General features: G+C 46.4%; 2 protein-coding genes across 2 annotated transcripts in view; one reads left to right on the top strand and one right to left on the bottom strand.

Moving 5' to 3' along the window:
* Positions 1 to 482: 482 nt before the first annotated feature.
* On the top strand, positions 483 to 10077 carry Snapc5 (small nuclear RNA activating complex polypeptide 5). The gene is made up of 5 exons (XM_075965538.1): positions 483 to 748; positions 3122 to 3208; positions 4531 to 4625; positions 4656 to 4694; positions 9135 to 10077. Exons 1-4 carry the CDS (start codon positions 659 to 661, stop codon positions 4675 to 4677), a joined length of 294 nt encoding a protein of 97 aa, XP_075821653.1. The 5' UTR covers positions 483 to 658; the 3' UTR covers positions 4678 to 4694; positions 9135 to 10077.
* Map2k1 (mitogen-activated protein kinase kinase 1) overlaps positions 8295 to 19466 on the bottom strand; it is a 66938-nt gene continuing 55766 nt past the window's right edge. The window contains exons 6-11 of the mRNA XM_075965537.1: positions 17967 to 18091; positions 15452 to 15653; positions 13140 to 13204; positions 10415 to 10476; positions 10079 to 10124; positions 8295 to 9348 (exon numbers count right to left, since the gene is read on the bottom strand). Of these exons, the coding sequence (XP_075821652.1) occupies positions 9235 to 9348; positions 10079 to 10124; positions 10415 to 10476; positions 13140 to 13204; positions 15452 to 15653; positions 17967 to 18091 (614 nt within the window). The 3' untranslated portion in view covers positions 8295 to 9234. The remainder of the gene's footprint in view (positions 9349 to 10078; positions 10125 to 10414; positions 10477 to 13139; positions 13205 to 15451; positions 15654 to 17966; positions 18092 to 19466) is intronic.

Genomic DNA, 19466 nt, shown 5'->3' with positions numbered 1-19466 from the left:
AGGCTTTGCCGGGCGGTGGCGGCGCAAGCCCTTAATCCCAGCACTCCGGAGGCAGAGGCAGGCGGATCTCTGAGTTCGAGGCTAGCCTGGTCTACAAGAGCTAGTTCCAGGTCAGGAACCCAAAGCTACGGAGAAACCTGTCTCGAAAATTTAAAAAAAAAAAAAAAAAAGAGGCTTATGTCACGCTAAAGATTTGAGCTAGAAATTGCTATTTTGCTTTCTGCCTGCAAAAGTCTCCAACCTTTGTGGAGAAAAGCCATTTGGAGCAAACTTCACTTTAAAAGTGTTCTGGTGAGGCGCACAACCTGGTACTCAGGAGGCAGGCAATCTCGTGAGTTCAAGGCCAGTCTGGGCCGTAATACCAGGACTGCCTCCAAAGATAACAGAAACACTGTTTAAAAAAAAAACAATGCTCCGGTGAGAACTGATTTCTTGAAGCCTGTGAAACGAGTTTACCTATTTCTACTTTAAGTAATCAGCAATGGGATTGAAGACTCCAAACTCACTGGCGTTCCATTACCCTGTGCTTTGAGAGTCGTCGGTACCGGAATCAGTAAATTGCTTAAACCGGCGATCCATGACTGCTTCCAGGAATCGGAAGTGACGTCATCACTGGGCGCCCGGCAAAAGGCATTGACCTAACGAGGGGAGAAAGAGGATGCTAAGCCGGCTGCAGGAACTCCGCAAGGAGGAGGAAACGCTGCTGCGTCTGAAGGCGGCCTTGCACGACCAACTGAACCGCCTCAAGGTGAGCTAGCCACCCTCCAAGCCCAGGCCCTCGCGCGTGAACGTCGCCTGCATTAGAGCTCCGGGCAGCTTGCTCCGCACCGTTCCGGTCCTCTAAGTGTTCCGCTGTCTTAGCCCCCTAAGCCCACCTCTGGCCCGCCGGATCACGCCTCACCTGCTGGTTACTAGTGTTTATATGCACTGGAAAGGGCTTTAGTGTTGCAAAACTAGAAGGGAATTTAGATGCTCCTGGGGTGTGAATGAGGTCTGGGAGAGAAACTTGCCCTCTAGAGTTCTCAGTAACTTTTAGGAAGCAGTTACTGACTGGAAGAACGCAGGTTTACATCTGCCTTGTTCACTCCCTAGACCTCGGGGTAATTTGGTCCCTGTAAAATGATAGTGGAAATACCAGCTCCTCAGTCGTATGCAAGTGACATGAGGGTTACAGAAGGCCTCTACAAACTGAACTTGTATAACTGTGGTATAGAAAATGACAAGCAGTGTTCCTCTGGGCAGTTAAAAGTGGCACACACTTATTGCTACAGTACCCCTACAGGCACCTAGTGATTGTGTGGTGACGATGACTTCCCAAACGCAGGTACCCTGATGCTTCAGTAAACAGGCGGTTTCTGATCCCCTGCCGTCATTTTCTCGTTAGTGAGTAGACAATCTCAGTCTTAGGACATACATTTGTGTCTGTGGAGCCAGCTGACCACTCACTTGCACTGCGTGTGTGTGTCAGAGAAAGACACAGAGAGAAGTGTGTGTGTCAGAGAGAGAGATAGCTTCGCTATGGAACCCAGGCTGGTCTTGAACTTACTATGTAACCCAGGTTGGCCTCAAACTTGTGATCCTTTTACCTCGGTGCCAGGATTACAGGAGCGCAGTTGCACGACCAGCTACACCTGATGTCATATATATTCTTCTATATGCTTTTGTGTGTCTGAATATATATCTTTTGTTTTTTTAAATTTTGTATCTATTGGTGTATGTAATTTTATATCTATTGCATGTATGTCTGAGCAGCACTTTCATGCCTAGTGTCTGCGGAAGGTAAAAGGGCATGTTAGATTGCCTGGAACTGGAGTTACAGATAGTTGCGAGCCACCGTATGGGTGCTGGGAATAGAGCCCCGACTCTCTGGGAGATCTAGTTGCAGTGGTTACACTGGTTCTAGCTTTCTGGAAGTGCTCTTAACCACTGATTCATCTCTCCGGCCCCTACACCTGGCCTTTTAGTGGTGCACCTGCATTTCCTTACTGAGCTGCTTGGTCTTGGGGTGTGGAAGCCTGCAGTTTAGCTAAACACCAATAAAGTTCTTCTCTTTAAAAAACAGGTAAGCAGGGGCTGGAGAGATGGCTCAGTGGTTAAGAGCACTGACTACTTTTCCAGAGGACCTGGGTTCAATTCCCAGCACCCAAATGGCAACTCAACTGTCTGTATCTGACACCCTCACACAGGCAAAACACCAATGTACATAAAATAAGTATAAATAAATTATTTTTTAAAAAAAAACAGGTAAGTAGAAGGAGGTGCACCTCTATAAGCACAGGACTAGCCTGGTTTACAGAGTGAGTTCTAGGACAGCCAAGGCTACACAGAAAAACCCTGTCTGAAAAAAACAGGTAAGACTGTGTAGGGAACTTAAAAGTTGGCTCTACACACTCAAGACCAAGTTTTCAGCATAAAGGAGATTTTTTTTTATAACCCCAGAGGACAGAGGTCAGGGAATAAGAGACAAAGGCAGGAGATAGACGGTGAGGACCAAAAGAAGGGTAACAAGGGAAAGGGACAGGGTATTTGTCCCAGAGGACAGAGGGCTGCTTCTGAACAGAGAAGAGACAGACATGGCCCATAGGAAAATGGCAGTTTATGAAGGGAGAAGGGAAAACCTCGTGTTAGGGAGAGGTACTTAATTTTAATTAGGCATATTAATTAGGTGAGCCAAAGGGACTGGACCTTAGTATTCAACCTCAGGAGGAGAGATTGGCTTCAGGATGTAATCTCATGGTTTTTAGTAAGGCAAAAGGAATGGGGAGAAGGGCAAGGCCTGCCAAAGCCACAAACTCAGCTAGTATCCTTTCAGGCCTGGTGTTGTGGCCCACGCTTTTACTCCCAGCACTTGGGAGGCAGAGGCAGGTGGACTTCTGTGAATTCAAGGCCAGCCTGGTCTACATACCGAGTTATGGGGCAGCCAGGACTACATAGTGATACCCTGTTTCAGTGGGGGGTGGAGGGCAGATAAAGCCTAAGAGTTTCCTCTGCCCTTCGGGAGCAGGCCTGGGATTAGAAGCAGCTCCCTTTTGTGATGCCAACCTTCACAGCTTCTAGGAATTCACTCACTTTAGTAACCCAGCAGAACGCTCAGTACATGTCCCCAACTCTCCTTCCCTAGGTTGAAGAAATGGCCCTCCAATCCATGATAAATTCTCGCAGAGGGACTGAAACGCTGTCTACTCGGCCTGCGCCTGAACAGTGTGATGTAAGTTTGGTGGAGTACAGGCTTCCAGACAGTCTGGAGTTCCATTGTTCCCTTGCTGCATAGCTGCATGAATGCTGTATAGCACATTACCAAGTCCAAAGGACTCTGGGACATGCCAATTAAATATTTGGGGCATGAAGGAATTTACTGTGATTGAACCAGGGGCCTCATACATGGTGATCAAGCACCCTACCAGCGAGCCATATCTCCAGCCCCTCATAATTTGTAGTTCAATAAATAACTAATATACATTAATCTTTCAGGTAATAAGTAGCCTGTATTTTATACTTTGTCAGATTTAAGCAGCCTCTCCCTACACTCATAATGTGTACCACTATGCCTGGCCTTCCCAGTTACTCAGGTTACTCCATTATTCCTAGTTATTCAAGTGAACCACAAGAAACTGGTAGTGGTAGAGGTCACGGTGAGTTTTGTTTTAAACAGTGTCTTACATACCCAGACTGGCCGCCTTCTGATCTTCTTCCCTGTATGGGATTACAGGCACGTGCCCCCGCATCCTGTTCAGAAATTTGGCTCTTCTAGGACTAGTTTAGGAATGTGTCATAGTTGCTACTCTGTGTGGGTGGCTTCAAGCACAAATCAGGGGCTAAAGGACGAGTAGCAGGTGTTACCCTACCCACTCTTACGAAGTGCCTTCAAAAAGCCAGTACAAGCTGGGCAGTGTGGCATACTTTAATCCTAGTATTCAGGAGGCAGAGGCAGGCGGATCTCTGTGAGTTCGAGGCCAGCCTGGTCTATAAGAGCTTATTCCAGGACAGGCACCAAAACTACAGAGAAACCCTGTCTTAAAAAAACAAAAGCAAAAACCAACAACAGTAAGAGCTAATACAGTCATGTTCTTTCTAAATATATCATATTTTGGAAATTCTGTAATAAACCGTGTAGTCTACACAATTATTTTTGCTGATGGTTTCTAATAGAATTCTGAAGGTCAGTCAACATTTTAAAAATACGAAGCAATTCTTCTTACCCTTTTCAGTAACTGGAGAAGCCAGAAACAGGAAAGTGATCTTTCCTCTCAGTCATAAAAATGTGATGAGGGAAAAAAAATAAAGGATTTCTTTGTGTAGCCCTGGCTGTCCTGAAATTTGTAGACCAGGCTGGCCTCGAATTCAGACATCCGCCTGCCTCTGCCTCCCTAGTGCTGGGATTAAAGGCGTACACAACCTCCACCCACACGTAACAAGTACTCTTAACTGCTGTCATCTCTCCAACCCCACAAATGAGATTTGATTTTAAAGAATGTGCTGTTTTGAGGTTCAGCTCCTTCCTAGTAATGTCAGTGTTCTCGTTTTACTCAGATGTCGGTGCATGTCGACAATGAAGCATCAATCAATCAAACCACACTGAAGCTGAGTACAAGGACCCCTATGGAGGAAGAGGAGGAGGAGGAGGAGGAGGAGGAGGAGGAGGAGGAGGAGGAGGAAGAGGAAGAATCTGATTCGTAAGGGGGACAAGAGCTTGGGTTAGTTTTACAAACTGAATTTCTAAGTCACAGGCACTTGCCTTGGGCACCGGTGCTATGTAAAAAAGTATTATACACTGTGGACAGGAGAGGCTCAATTGGTAAAGTATCTACCATATAAATATGAAAACATGAGTTTGGATCTCCAAATCTATGTAATAAGCTGGGCAAAGTGTTACATGCTTGTAACCTCAACACTGAGGAGAGGGAGCCTGAAGCTGTCTGGCCGGCCAGTGAGCTTCGGGTTCACCAAGAGACCCTGTCTGAAAAAGAGAAAAACCAGTGATGTTGGGCATGGAGGTGTACACCTTTAGTCCCAGAACTCGCTGGAAGGGTTTAGAATAATGCTAGTGTACAGCAAGCTACAAAAATGTTTTTTTCTTGCTCTAATATATGAAACAACTCAAGGTTAACTTCACCACTGGACAACTGGGAAAAAGTGGATAATACCTGGTCATTATCTAAAAGATGTTTAGTAGAAAATAAGGAGTTTTAGCGAGTTTTGGCATATACACTCCTGTAATCCCAGGCTTTGAGATTCTCTAGCAGAAGTGATTACCCACTGTGAGGCCAGTCTGGAATGTAATGAAAACAAAATACATTGCAAGGTAAACACAGTGCATGGGTTGATCTCTAGATCATTATGCTATGAGAAATAAACAGTCATTCTAGCCCTCCTTTTTTCTGAAAAAGACAAAGACTATACAAATTGAAATAATTTCAGTCATTACTAGGGGTAGGGTAGTCCTGTAGGAGGTGACTGAGGGAGGCGGGGCAGAATGTCGGGACACTGTGATCTACAGGGTATCCTGTAGGAGGTCAGGACACTGTGATGGTCTACAGGGTAGTCCTGTAGGAGGTGATTGAGGGAGGTACGGGCAGGAGGTCAGGACACTGTGATGGTCTACATAACAAGTCCCAGGACAGCCAGGACTACATAGAGACCCTGTCTCAAAAAATATATATAAAATAGAGGGAAAATGCTGGGCAGTGGTGGTGCACTCCTTTAATCCCAGCACTCAAGAGGCAGAGTCTGGTCTATAGAGCAAGTTCCAGGATGACCAGGGCTACACAGAGAAATCCTCTCTCTCCCTTTTTTTCCTTTTAAAAAAAAAAAAAGAGTGAAAAAATGCCAACAACCTCTGGCCACAGCACACACGCACACCTCCCCAGTACACACCAAACAAACCATACACAGGCCTATACTAACAGCTACCTATACAACACAATGCCCACACTGGTTTTTATGTAAGATACTCTCCTATAGAAGAAATCAAGGACTAGTGATGAAATAAATGGCCTATAGGATACCTGATGTTTTAGGTCAGCTTGTATTTCCTTTTTGTGTGCTCTTGTGTGTGTGGACATGTGTACCACAGTGTGTATATGGAGGTCATAGGACAGCTTATGGAAGTCAGTTCTTCCACTATGTGAGCCTTAAGGATTGAACTTGGGTTGCCTGCCAGGCTCAATATAAGCACTGTTACCTTATCCACTGAACCATGTCACCTGCACTTTTTTTTTAAGGTTTATCTGCTTGTGTGTGTACATATGTAAGTACATGTGGGTACAAAATTCGATCCCTCGGAGCAGGAGGTGCATGTCTGTGGGATGCCCAGCTTCTAATGTGGGTGCTGGTATCTAAACTGTACCTCACAATTGCATAGTGGTACGTTTTTTATGTGCATTGGTGTGAAGGTGTCGGATCCCTGGAACTGGAGTTACACATAGTCGTGAGCTGCCATGTGGGGGCTGGGAATTGAACCCAGTCCTCTGGAAAACTGCCAATGCTCTTGACCATTGAGCCATCTCTCCAGCCCCACACAGACCTCTCCCCCCACTTTTTTTTTTTTTTTTCTGAAACGGGGTTTCTCTGTAGCTTTGGAGCCTGTCCTGGAATTGTCTCTGTAGACCAGGCTGGCCTGGAACTCACAAAGATCCACCTGCCTCTGCCTCCTGAGATTAAAGGCATGCGCCACCACCACCGCCACCCGGCTCAGACCCCATCTTTTTTTCTGACTTTACAGCTACCTCATAGGCATGACAAAGCCAGCACTGGGGAGTACCACTCCCCCGCAGAAGGTATAGTGAAAGGAAACCATTTCCCAGTATAGCACAGCAGACTGACTAGACCTTACTGAAGGCTCTCACACCAGCAAGGACTTCCTGTGGGTATGGCTACTGGCAGGCAGGACTTGCTACAAAAAATAAGGAATGTTCTGTGAGAAGTAACATGATTTTGCCCAGACAAGTTCCCAGCCCCACTGTGCTGGCTAGGATTTTGTCAGCTGACACAAGATACAGTCATCCGAGAGGAGCAAACCTCAATTGATAAAATGCGTCCATAAGACTGAGCTTTAGGCAAGCCTGTGGAGTATTTTATTAGTGGTTGATGTGGGATGGCTCAGCCTCTGGGCTGTGGTCCTGAGTGCTGTAATTCAGAAAGCTGAACAAGCCAATAAGTAGCATTCGTCCATTCCTCTAAATCAGCTTCCAGGTTCCCAAGTTTACTTCAGTGGACTATGATTGAGGATATGTAAGCCAAGTCAACCTTTCCCTCCCCAAACTGCTTCTGGTCAGAGTGTTTTGTCACAGCGGTAGAAACCCTAGGACACACACCTGTAGCTTTCTCCTTATGTAAAGCGACTCCTTGTTCACAGGCCCTGGGCAGGTGGTAGTCAGCGCTAAAGTTCTGCAGGAGACCCAATGCCTCCAATGCCTACTGCACAGAGCTGGCAGTGTGTGCACTGGCTACTATGTTGTGGTTTGGTTTTGTTTTGTTTGTTTTTTGGCTTTTTGAGACAGGATTTCTTTTTTCTGTAGCTTTGGAGCCTGTTCTAGAACTTGCTCTATAGGCCAGGCTGGCCTTGAACTCGTGGAGATCCACTTGCCTCTGCCTCCTGAGTGCTGGGATTAAAGGTGTGTGCCACCACCACCGCCCTGCTTCTCTTTTCTTTTTCTGAGAAGAGGTCTCTCTGCATTCCCCTGGCTGTCTTGGAACTCACTATATAGACCAAGCCAGCCTCAAACTCAGAGATTCATCTGTGTGGGAATTAAATTCATCTATATTGGAATTAAGACACTTATGGTACCACACCCTGAGTATTGACTAGTTTTTACATAAACTCAAAACAATCTAGAATCATTTTGTAAGTGGGAACATGCATTGAGAAATTGCCTCCAACAGACTGTCCTGTGGGCAGCTTGTGGTAAATTTTATTGAATGTTGACTGGTGTGGGAGGGCCCAGCTCACTGTGGGCTGTGTTACCCCTGGGCTGGTGTTCCTGGGTGCTATAAGAAAGGTTCAGCAAACACGAAGAGCAAGCCAGTAAGCAGGGTTCCCTTGGCCTCTGCTTCAGTTTCTGCCATGAGTTCCCTGGATGGTTTACTGACTACAGGCTGTGAACTGAAGTAAACCCCTTCCTCACCAGGCTTCTTTGGTCAGGATGTTCACGCCATCAACAGAGACACTCTTATGCAGTATTTATGACTTCCAGCTGTGTTCCTGTCTTCACTTTCCCTACTTCAGTGCATGGCCAATCACTTCATTTCCTATAGTCTAGAGAAACCGAAAGGCCTGCCACAAAAGCAGAAATATCTTTTGTCCTTTTTATTTTAACTTGATAGTATTTTTATTAGAATAAGAGTTTAGATTTGATAAACATCTGGATTAAAATGGCTAAAAGGATTTTCATACAATTTGTAGGCACTATACACGTTTACAATAGCATTGGTGCTGGGATTGGAGAAAAGATAGAACTCTGACACATACTGATGCCGTAATCCATTTATGACGTTCAAAATAACCATCTATTTAGAAACACTAATCCAAACTTAAGAGACGTATACCACACTAAGTACCCCACACAGTGTATCTAAAAATAAATATAGAAATACAACCAGAAGTCTAAAAATCGCCACTGTAGACAGACTGAAGCCCCAGCTATCATGGCAGTGATGGGCTCTGGGTAGATTTTTGGGTTTTTTTGTTGTTTTTTCCTTTTTTTGATGGGAATTGCTAAATTCTATACCAAAAGCAAAAAATAAAAATAACATGATGTACACAATCTGATGCTCATTTCATTAGCAGCAAAGCATGCTTCCCATGCACTGCCTGTGAAGGTCTCACGAGCTCCCTCTCCTCAGAGACTGAGAGGTCACCAGCAAGAGTGAAGTACCAAGGGGCCGAGAATCCTGACAATCCAGGCAGCCAGTGAGTCACGGAACATGAACAGCAGTGCAAACATCAGTAAGAATGACCACCCAGGTCACCAGGGTTTCACTATAGTTCTGCCTGGTATGAGTTTGATCAACATACAAATAGCCCCAAGCACAAAGCCAATCCACTTAGGGGAGTAACCATAGTGATAAAGACAGTGATATTAAAAATGACACAAGTACAATTTGGCACATGCTGTGTTCTTCATCCTTTGTCACAGATGAGGTGCACGTCTGAACAGAGACAAGCATGGGAGAGGCCTGAAAGCAACATGGCATGCCGCTGGGCAGAGGAGTTCCTCTTTGCTGCTTCCCAAAGGCTCAGATGCTAGCGGCGTGGGTTGGTGTGCTGGGCTGGTTAAGCCCAATGGTAGAGCAGAGCCACCCTGCGAAGTCCACCTCCTCAGCATCAGATCTCTTGATGAAAGCATGAACCTGGGTGCAGAAAACAGAGAAAGGAAATGCTGTTAAACTACCAGGAGGAAAAAGCAAGAGTCTCAGCCTAGTCGGACCACTTGGAAGATGCTTCTAGTGTTCACCCTTGCACAGCAAGTAGGCCAGCTGCAGCCCAAAGATCCTCTGCCATGACCATGCATTAAGTTGTGCGGCCCTTGTCTCTGAGCAATCCTTACTTGTTAGAAGGTACACTACACTCAAGGCTACACCGGGCATGGAGCAGGGACCTTAAAATACCATATCCCTGTGCCAATGTTGTCAAACAAGAATTAGATGGAGAGGGGGCTGGAGAGATGGCTCAGCGGATAAGAGCATTGCCTGCTCTTCCAAAGGTCCTGAGTTCAATTCCCAGCAACCACATGGTGGCTCACAACCATCTGTAATAATGTCTGGTGCCCTCTTCTGGCCTGCAGGAATACATGCAGACAGAATATTGTATACATAATAAATAAATATTTAAAAAAAAAAAAGAATTAGATGGAGAGCAACTCAGGATGCTGGAAATGTGAGATGAACCAGTCAGAACTAGAAAAAAAAAAAGGCCTGTCCTCAGGAAGGTTGTGGGCTGGCCCCTCCCTGACTCGCATCCCATGTCCCCCCTGTAACTCACATCTGGCACTGTGCAGCCCCAACCCTGACTAAAGAATGAGGGCTGGGGCAAGACAGACAAATGGTCAAGTGAGATGAATAAACAGGTTCTGAGACTTACCATGAGCTGCTTCAGGTCTGCTCTCTCTGCAGGGTTCTTTATCAAGCTGAAAAGAAGGAAGATTAATGTGAGAACACTGGTTTCCAGTCACTGCCCCTTACATGAAGGCTGAGGAACTAGGGGCCTGAGCCTGGCTCTTCCTCCACTCTAGGCACACCATCATGCCTGAGCACATAAAGGAAGTCTTGCTTAAATAAAGGTCAGGAAGCAACAGGATGATCCCTGCAGTTCAAGTAAGAGTAACACGTGCCAGTGCTACAAGGAGTATAACAGCAATCAGGGTTGGAGGACAGGGAAAGGTAAGGCCAGGGTCTTGGGAATGTAGTGCAAACTTACCATTTATTCACAAAATCTTGGAATTCCAGACTGAATACTCCACTGGGCAATTTTGGAGGAGGCTGCAAACATATCACCACGTGAGACTCTTGACCCCTGCTCCAGTCACCTCCCCACCATGCCTCTGGCCACTGCTACCCTCATCAGTTCCAGGAAAGTGGCCTTAAGAAGTCCTGTTCGTCCTGGTTCACCTTGTTGGGACCACTTCAAGTATTCTACCACTCTGGTGACTAACAAACCATGTTTCCCTCAGCCTGTTCAGTCTCATATGAAATAAGGCTGTGCTATTAGCTCTAGAACCCTCTGAGTTTAGACACTCAGGTGCAGAGTAAGAATAGTGTAAGAGTGTGACTGGCCTGGAAGGGTCAGCAGTAGTTACCAATAGCAGAAGCCTCAGGAATGCACAAACCAGGAAGCACCACTTCAGCCTGACAGTACTCCCAGAAACCACAAAACAAAACCGTTTTCTGAGCCCTGAATGGTCACAGAAAGTTAACACATTACCTGGCAAGGCTGAGTATGGATGAATACTGCCCACACACTGTAGCAGTGTGGCATCTCCCAGGTCCCTGACACAGATCCTGACAGTAGCTTGAGGAAATCTGCATTTTACATGACCCGTGCCAGCAATGTAGCTTTCTGGGGAGGAGCAGTACCTGAGATAGACCTAAGATGTCCCTGCTCTAATGAGACATCAGCTAAAGCATTCAGAAGGCAGAAGTAGGTAGATCTCTTGAGTTCTAGGCCAGCCTGGTCTACATAGTGAATTCAAGTCAGAGATATATAGTGAGACCCTGTCTTAAAAAACAAAGAGGGAGGGCTGGAGAGATGGCTCAATGGTTAAGAGCACTGACTACTCTTCCAGAGGTCCTGAGTTCAATTCCCAGCAACCACATGGTGGCTCACAGCCATCTACAGTGAGACCTGGCGCCCCCTTCTGGCTTGTGGGCACACATGGAAGGAATGCTGTACACATAATAAATAAATAAATATTAAAAAAAAAAAACCACTAATTGGGTGGTACCTGCTTGCAGTCCCATCATTTTGGAAGGATGAGATTTGAGACTAGTTCAGGCTACATGATGAGAACTTACCTAAAACAAACCACCAACCCTGGTTCTGCACACGTGGCTCAGTTCAGTGGTAGAGAGCTTGCATAGCATGTATGAGGCAGGTTTGATCCTCAGCATTACAAAAACAAAATACAAGTACCCTACTAAAAAGCCCAACAAACCCTTATACCATGAGGGCCTTGTCAATTTGAGGTTAGCTCCCATCCAGATTGTAGAACATTGGCCCTGAGCAAGCTTCTCCCAGTAAATTGTCCCTGCTGCTGAGGTGGTGAGGAATATTCAAGAGAAAACAACTGGTCTCCAGAGGCCAATGCCTGCTCCTCCTAAGAAAGGGCAGACAAGGAAGGGCTGAGTGCAAACAAAGACACTTGGGTCAGGGAATGGAAAGAGGTAGGTGACAGAAAGCACTGGGGAAAGTGTAGCTACTGCCCATCCTGGCGCCCCAGTTTCCTTACCTATATGAAGAGGGCAAAGGCAGTTTGGCCCACCTCAGCTGGCTTCAAGAACAGAGTGAGGAAAGCAGAGCTGCACAGGTGGTCCAGGCAGCCTCCCTAACAGGCCGCCCACCTAGAGCCATGTAGGCTTCAATAGGCAGAGGACAGATGGCCCACCCTGCACTGATGAGCCTCTCAAGCCTGCACTGTTCTGCCTTGCCCCGTGCTGCTTGGCACACTGCTCTGCACACATTAGAGAAGTAAACTAGGTTTCCTGGTGAGCAGGAAAACATAAATGCAGGTTATTCCCTGTAGAGTTTGTGATAGTGGACCTTTTGTGCCTTTAAGGGTCTGTTTTCAGAGAAGGACACAAGATACCCTATGATTTCTTGAGGCAGTCAAAGAAAGGTGACAACTGTATCTGAGCCCAGTTCTGCCTGTGAAAGGTAACAGCACTCATCCCTTCTCATCAACTGCCAAGGCTGCTCCTCTGCAAGACAGAGTGCTGGTCCACTGGGCTTCCTCACATCCATGTGCTGCCCCAGGCTACGCTGGAGCAAACCTTGGAGCAAGTCTCCCCCATCATTTCACAAGAGGTATGACCAAGTCAGCCATGGTTTTCTCTTCCACCTACACTTCTGAGACAGGGATCTTATTATGTAGTTCAGTTCTGCCCCGGGCTTAAAACTCTCCTGTCTCAATCAGAGTACTGGGATCACAGGTATATACCAACACACTTATAACTGCTATTTTATTTTTTCCCTTTCCAAGTTTTTGTTTTTGCATTTCATGTGTGTATTTTGTCCATATGTATGTCTGTGTATTACACGCATGCAGTATCCACAAAGGAGGGTGTCAGATCCCTTTGGAACTAGGGTTACAGATGGTTATGAGCTGTCATGTGAGTGCTGGGAATTAAACACAGATCCTCTGCAAGAACAACCACTGTGCTTACCCACCAAGCCATCTCGCCAGCTCATAACTTTTTTTTTTAAAGTTTTATGTATGAGTGCTCTAGCTCTATGTACAACTTTATGCCAGAAGAGGGCATCAGATCCCAGGATAGATGGTTGTGAGCCACCACATGGTTCCTGGGAATTGAACTTACGACCTCTGGAAGAACAACCAGTACTCTTAAGTACTAAACCATCTCTCCAGCCCTCACAACTACTTTCCTAAGTAGAATAACTTACGTTAAGGAAACCTGGCAGCACTTACCTCATTGACTATATAATCCAACAACTCGAAAATTGCCATGGGAGGTCGGCTGTCCATTCCATATGCTGCAGATTTATAAAGAAGAAGTTAAAAAAATGTAGATATAGACAAGAAGCTACTTGCCAATATGAGTCAAGGGGTTGAGCACAGATCATTAATAAAAAGCCACTTTAGTCAAGGCCTAAACATGGAGAGAATCCAGAAGGCTAGGCTATGAGTCTGGGCTCAGTAACATCCTAGATGTGTGACCTCAGGCAAATCAGTTGACCACCGAATCAAAGAATAGATCTTTGGAATGGGAATCAAGTGATAATTCATCTTCCCATCCTTACATTTACAGAGCAGCCAATGGCATAACAAGTAAATAGGTGCAGGGCTATATTTGGGCTTGGCTTATGTGCACTGTATAAGTAGAGCCCACAGCTTCACAAGTGCTAGGCAAGCTCTACCACTAAGCCATACTCTCAGGCTTAGAATTTGTTTTTAGTTCACCTGAGCATGGATTTCTTCCTTTCCTGCCCTAAGATCACAAGCAATTGATTGACCATGAAGAACATTTCGTTTGAAATGTGCTCAACTGACAATTTCCAGTTCTCTCATCTTCCTTACAATGCTTGAAATGTCAAACTATTTAAAAAGGACAGTTGGGCCAGGCGGTGGTGGTGCACGCCTTTAATCCCAGCACTCGGGAGGCAGAGGCAGGCAGATCTCTGTGAGTTAGAGGCCATCCTGGTCTACAAGAGCTAGTTCCAGGACAGGCTCCAAAAGCTACTGAGAAACCCTGTCTTGAAATCCCCCCCGCAAAAAAATAAATTAAATAAATAAATAAAAAGGACAGTTGGAAATGTTATACATGTTTGTTTTTTTAGGTGTTCATTTATTTGACTGACAATTCATTTTACACACTATATAATAAAATTTCCAGCCGGGCAGTGGTGGCATACACCTTTAATCCCAGCACTTGGAAAGTAGAGGTAGGCAGATCTCTGTGAATTTGAGGCCAGTCTGGTCTACAAAGTAAGTTCCAGGACAGCCAGGGCTGTTCCACAAAGAAACCCTATCCCGAAATAGATAGATAGATAAGATAGTCAGATAGATAGAATGACCATAATATTAAAAACAAAAAAAACCAAGACATGCCCTTCAAGCACTGATGCCTCTCTCTTCCTGCACACGTTCAGTCACTAGGTTAACAGGATAAAAACCAGTTCTCCCTGGTCAGACAGGAACTCCAAACAGAAGTCACATAAAAATGAGAAGGCTGGCCAGGTACGGTGGCACATGTATTTAATCCCAGCACTCAGGAAGCAAAAGCAGGGGGCAATTTCTGGGAGCAAAAGCTAGCCTGCTCTACAGAGAAAGTTTCAGGTCACTCAGAGTTACACTGTACCTTAAAAAAACTTCAAGCAAAAACAAAACATCAAGCCGGGTGGTGGTGGCGCACGCCTTTAATCCCAGCACTCGGGAGGCAGAGGCAGGCGGATCTCTGTGAGTTCGAGACCAGCCTGGTCTACAGAGCTAGTTCCAGGACAGGCTCCAAAAACCACAGAGAAACCCTGTCTCGAAAAAAAAAAAAAAAAAAAAAAAAACATCAAAATAAATAACTAAACAAAAGCCTGAGAAAGTTGTATGAGAAGGATGTACAAGAGCCAGGCATCTCAGTGCACATCACTCAGAAGCCTGTGTTGCTGCTAAGTTTATGCCTTAGCAGTCAGATTGGCCACTTCTTATGGTCTGTGTGGTCTTGGCAAGGAAAGTGCTCTGTGCCTCAGTTTCTTCCCTGAAGCAGAGATCATCGCAGTGCTCATGAATATACTGCTTTTAAAATTAGAGCACATTTGGCAGATCCATGGAGACAGGAAATGAGCAGATCAGTGGTTGCCAGGGGATGGGCTGGTGGGAAGTAAGAGTAACTGGTAGTGGGGAAAGATGATCTGGGGGTGATGGAAATGTTCTAGAAAGATTGTGCTGGGGGTGGCAGCTGTACAACAGAAGTATATACTATAAACCACTTAATTATAATATATACTTCAACATACAGACTTTGTTACGTGAACCTTACCATAATTAAAAAGAAATCCACAATATTAAAAAGAAAATTAATATTGCTAAGTGCTAAGCATGGCACCTGGATCACAGCAAATATTCAACAAACAGCTGGTATTGTTGGCAAGAACAATTGTTTCCTGTACCCACCCCAAGGGACCCTTGTTGCTCCTCAAAGACCCAGCCTGACACCCAAAGAGAAACAGCCACCCAGAAATCCCCAACAGTATCCCCACAGTCCTAACTGTGGATAGCAGGTCACTCACAGCTGAGGGGCCTCCCAGGGGTCCTCGGCCGGGGTGGCGTTTCAGCTGCATCTCCCTCCACCTGGCATCCAAACAGCAGCTCCAGCTCCTTGGCATCAGGAGGAGGGATGGGGTATCTCCCAACTGCCATCTCCACCAGAGAGAGCCCCATGCTCCAGATGTCCGACTGCACGGAGTAGTGAGTCCCTTGGAGTCTCTCGGGCTACAGGGGAGACAGATGGTCACACTTCTTGCTCTAACCAGGTCCCCAGGGCTATTTCAGTGCTTTTACCTTCTGGTGTCCCTTACTGCTACCTCACACGGTTAAAGCTCCTCTGGCCTCTTAGATGTGGCCTGTATTCATTATGGCTCTGATCTCTCCTTACTGTTCTACTTTCCCTGGCCCCTGCCTCAGCTGGCAGCATCCAAGGAGTCAGGGTCCTAGCTGCTTGAGGTTCTAGCTTTGCCCAGTCTGGCCTCTGTCCTGCACAAGCAGGGTAGCCCATCTCAAACCCGCATGAGAGGCTTATCGTGAGTTCCAACTCAGGGACTTAAACATTATGTGATCCTGAGTCTCAGTTTTCCTAGATATAAAACGGGTCTGCTGCTAACTGGTAACAGTGATGACAACATAATATCCAGTCTACTTATTAGTGCCACAGCAGGGACCAAGTGAAATGAAAACCTTTAGATGTTGCAGAACAGTATACAAACATGAGCCGACAATGATGGGAAGTGCCAGAAAGGAAATAGCATAGTCTGTCTGTCTCTACACGGAGCATTAGTTCAAGCAGACATGTATTTCAAGAATCCTATGAAAAAACCTTCACTCTGATCATAGTGTATTTATTTAGACACCCACCCATTATCCCATGGGATTTTCCACCAACTCTAACATTGAACTATTTTGAAACTAACCATATAACCACAGAAACCCAACCACTAAACCATGGATCAATAAGTCCTAAGGCCTAATTGAGTATGAACTTGAAAGTTGACAACTGAGTGTCCCAGGGTGCAAAATGCTCAACTTCCCCATCTAGGGAAGAGGCAATCACAATGCAAAGAGCAGAACTTCCCTGTAACCACTGGAGTTGGGTGGGATGTGTGGGTACTAATCCCCTGCAGACTCTACAGTAGGGGTGTAGAGTAAAAGCGTTGTGGAGTCACAGTGGGAGTTGGGGTCAGTAGGGAGCCAGAGGGGACATGGACATAGCCCCTACATAGGGAGTAAGGACTGCAGGGTCAGTAGGGAGCCAGAGGGGACATGGACATAGCCCCTACATAGGGAGTAAGGACTGCAGGCTCCTTAGCCCGGAGCCAGAGGGGACATGGACATAGCCCCTACATAGGGAGTAAGGACTGCAGGCTCCTTAGCCCGGAGCCAGAGGGGACATGGACATAGCCCCTACACAGGGAGTAAGGACTGCAGGGTCAGTAGGGAGCCAGAGGGGACATGGACATAGCCCCTACATAGGGAGTAAGGACTGAAGCCTCCTTAGCCCGGAGCCAGAGAGGACATGAACATAGCCCCTACTAGCTATCCTCACCTCCTATATAGGAACCATCACCTCTACTGATGGTAAAACTGCAGGGATGGATTGTGACACTCAAGTGTGTGACAGCTCTCTGTGTATGAAACACTGGGCCAGGACTGTCCTTAACATCTGGACCTGCGTTTTTCCCTTGGTTCTGTAAAAACTACCAACTCTAATCCTCCTGTGCATTGCCTCTGTAGTATTCCCTGCAGACTTCCATCTTGTCCTGTAATACTTACAAATGGGCTCTCATTCAGTCAACCTGACAGCATCCACTCACCAGCCATTCCTAACATTCTCAATGTGCCAGACCCCTGCAAGGCCCTAGGAAAGACACCTGGGTATTCCTAGAAGCCTGAGGTACAGGAAAGCGAAAGACTCCATGATGGCATGACCATGGACATGGGGACAACTGCATGCAGCGCTCAGGTGACAGTGGGAGCCAGCAGAGTTGGGCTCAGGAGGGAAGATTGCCAAGATGAGGGTACTGACTGGGCCAGAGCAGACTCTAACCAGGAGCTGGACAGAAGGCAGGTAAATGACCCAGAGACATGCAGCGAAGAGGAAGGAGAGGGAGGAAAGATGCAGAATGGAGGAAATGATTCCAAACAGACTCTAAGCAGGGCCACTAGAGGATAAAAGGCTGGGGACCAGCAGTGGGACAGCTGAGCTATGGTCATGTCTGTGTATCTTAGTTTGAGGATCTGACAATCAGGTAAGATGTCAGGTGGCTTCTCATCTCTCCAGGATGGAAGCCAGACTGGAGCGAGGAAAGCACAATCCCTTCTAGTGGCTGAAACCCCAATTACCTGTGAACATTTGTGAAAGGAAGATACTAGCTCTCTCTGTGAGGGCCACTGTGCCTCATCCCTCCTTTCTCAATCCCTATGCATCATCACACAGCACAAATCTGGGGCTCTATGGTCTATAAAATGTGGCTGTTTATGCTAAGAATGAAGCCAACAAAGACACTGGAGGAAGGGAACTTCAGTTCGTACCGACATGTATGACCTTGTGCCTACAAAGGAGTTGGCCATGGAGTCAATTAGCTGCCCGCTGACCCCAAAATCACAGAGTTTGATCTCCCCACGGGAGTTCACTAGGATGTTGGAAGGCTTGACATCTGTGAAGAGAGAACAGGAAATGAAAGAATTAACACTGGTGGTTTGGGAAAGGAGGTCAGTGCTTACAGACCACACATGCCCCCATCACAGGCAATCCTTGACTTGCAAACTCCAGACAGAGTTGACAAAAGATGTCTACCCTTTGAGAGTGCAGACCCGGTCATATGACTCAACAGAAGGGGTCAGTTATCATGAACAAGAGCAGGGCATACCTGCTCTTGGGAGGCAGAGGCAGGCAGACCTTTGAGTTAGAGGCCAGCCTGGTCTACAGAGTCAGTTCTAGGACAGCCAGAAAAACCCTGTCTCTATAGCACAAAAGGAAAAGGAAAAAAGAAAAAAAGACTCTAAAGTCTGTTACTTCAGATACCCACCCCTACTAGCAAGATACAGTATTTGACTACTGATCAGACTAAAAAGGAATAGCTGTAAGATCCTCCTTCCTCAGTTTCCTGGGATCACAGGGTTTCTCTGTGTAGTCCTATAATATCAGCCCTATAATATCCTACTTAACCCCTCTCCTGAGCCAGCTAACCCACATCATCTTCAGCCTCACTTGACACCAGCTCCAGCAAGGCAGGGAGGACTCTCAGAGTCTGTCTCACCTTGTTAAGGCCCAAGCTTAACAAAATAATGAGCATATCTACACTCACTGTAGGCATAGGCATCTGATACACAAAGCACACCGTAGTGTGGTCTTTCCAAGACCCAGCCCTCACTAGAAATGTCAGGTCTAGCAACTCTAGAAACTGTAGAAACCTCTCTGCAACTCTGCCTCCCACAGAAGCCCCCAGAGCTCAGGCACTAGGAGGAATCTTAAATGCATCAGGTTTTTCTCCACTTCCAATACAGATCTAAGGGCCCAGAGCGTATTCAAGGTCACAGAGCAAAAACTATCCTCTGTCTAGCGTCCTACCATATTCCTAATGACCACATTACTCAGCAGTCTCTCGCCTACTTGTCACTGAGCACCTGCCTCAAACAGGCACCCTGCAGTACTAGGGAAAGAGTGGGGACATGCTGCCAAGTTCCCGGTAACATCCAGTTCACATGCAACTGGTGTCAGGTGATAAATCAACCAATGATAAGTGTATCATGCCAGATAGTCCACAGCCAGGTGAGAGCAGGTAAGTGTGCGAGAATCACCACTGGAGAGCTACTTTGATAGGTGGGAGGCGAGGGGCCATCTGTCCCTTCTCCAACACAGCTTACAAGAGACCCTTCTTATAAGGACAGACCTCATAAGAGGACAGACCTCGGAGGTCACATGTTCAGGATATGGGGCCGACCTTGGAAGAGCCAGGGGTGTAATGTGCCTGTAGGGCCTGGTAGGGGCAGCACATGGAAGGCTTCCAACATGAGCCTTCTCCCCCAATA

The sequence above is a fragment of the Microtus pennsylvanicus genome, chromosome 3, assembly GCF_037038515.1.
Source record: "Microtus pennsylvanicus isolate mMicPen1 chromosome 3, mMicPen1.hap1, whole genome shotgun sequence".
Taxonomy (NCBI): Eukaryota; Metazoa; Chordata; class Mammalia; order Rodentia; family Cricetidae; genus Microtus; species Microtus pennsylvanicus.
The sequence above is the reverse complement of the archived record's forward strand: the minus strand, read 5'-3'. Positions and strand labels throughout refer to the sequence as shown.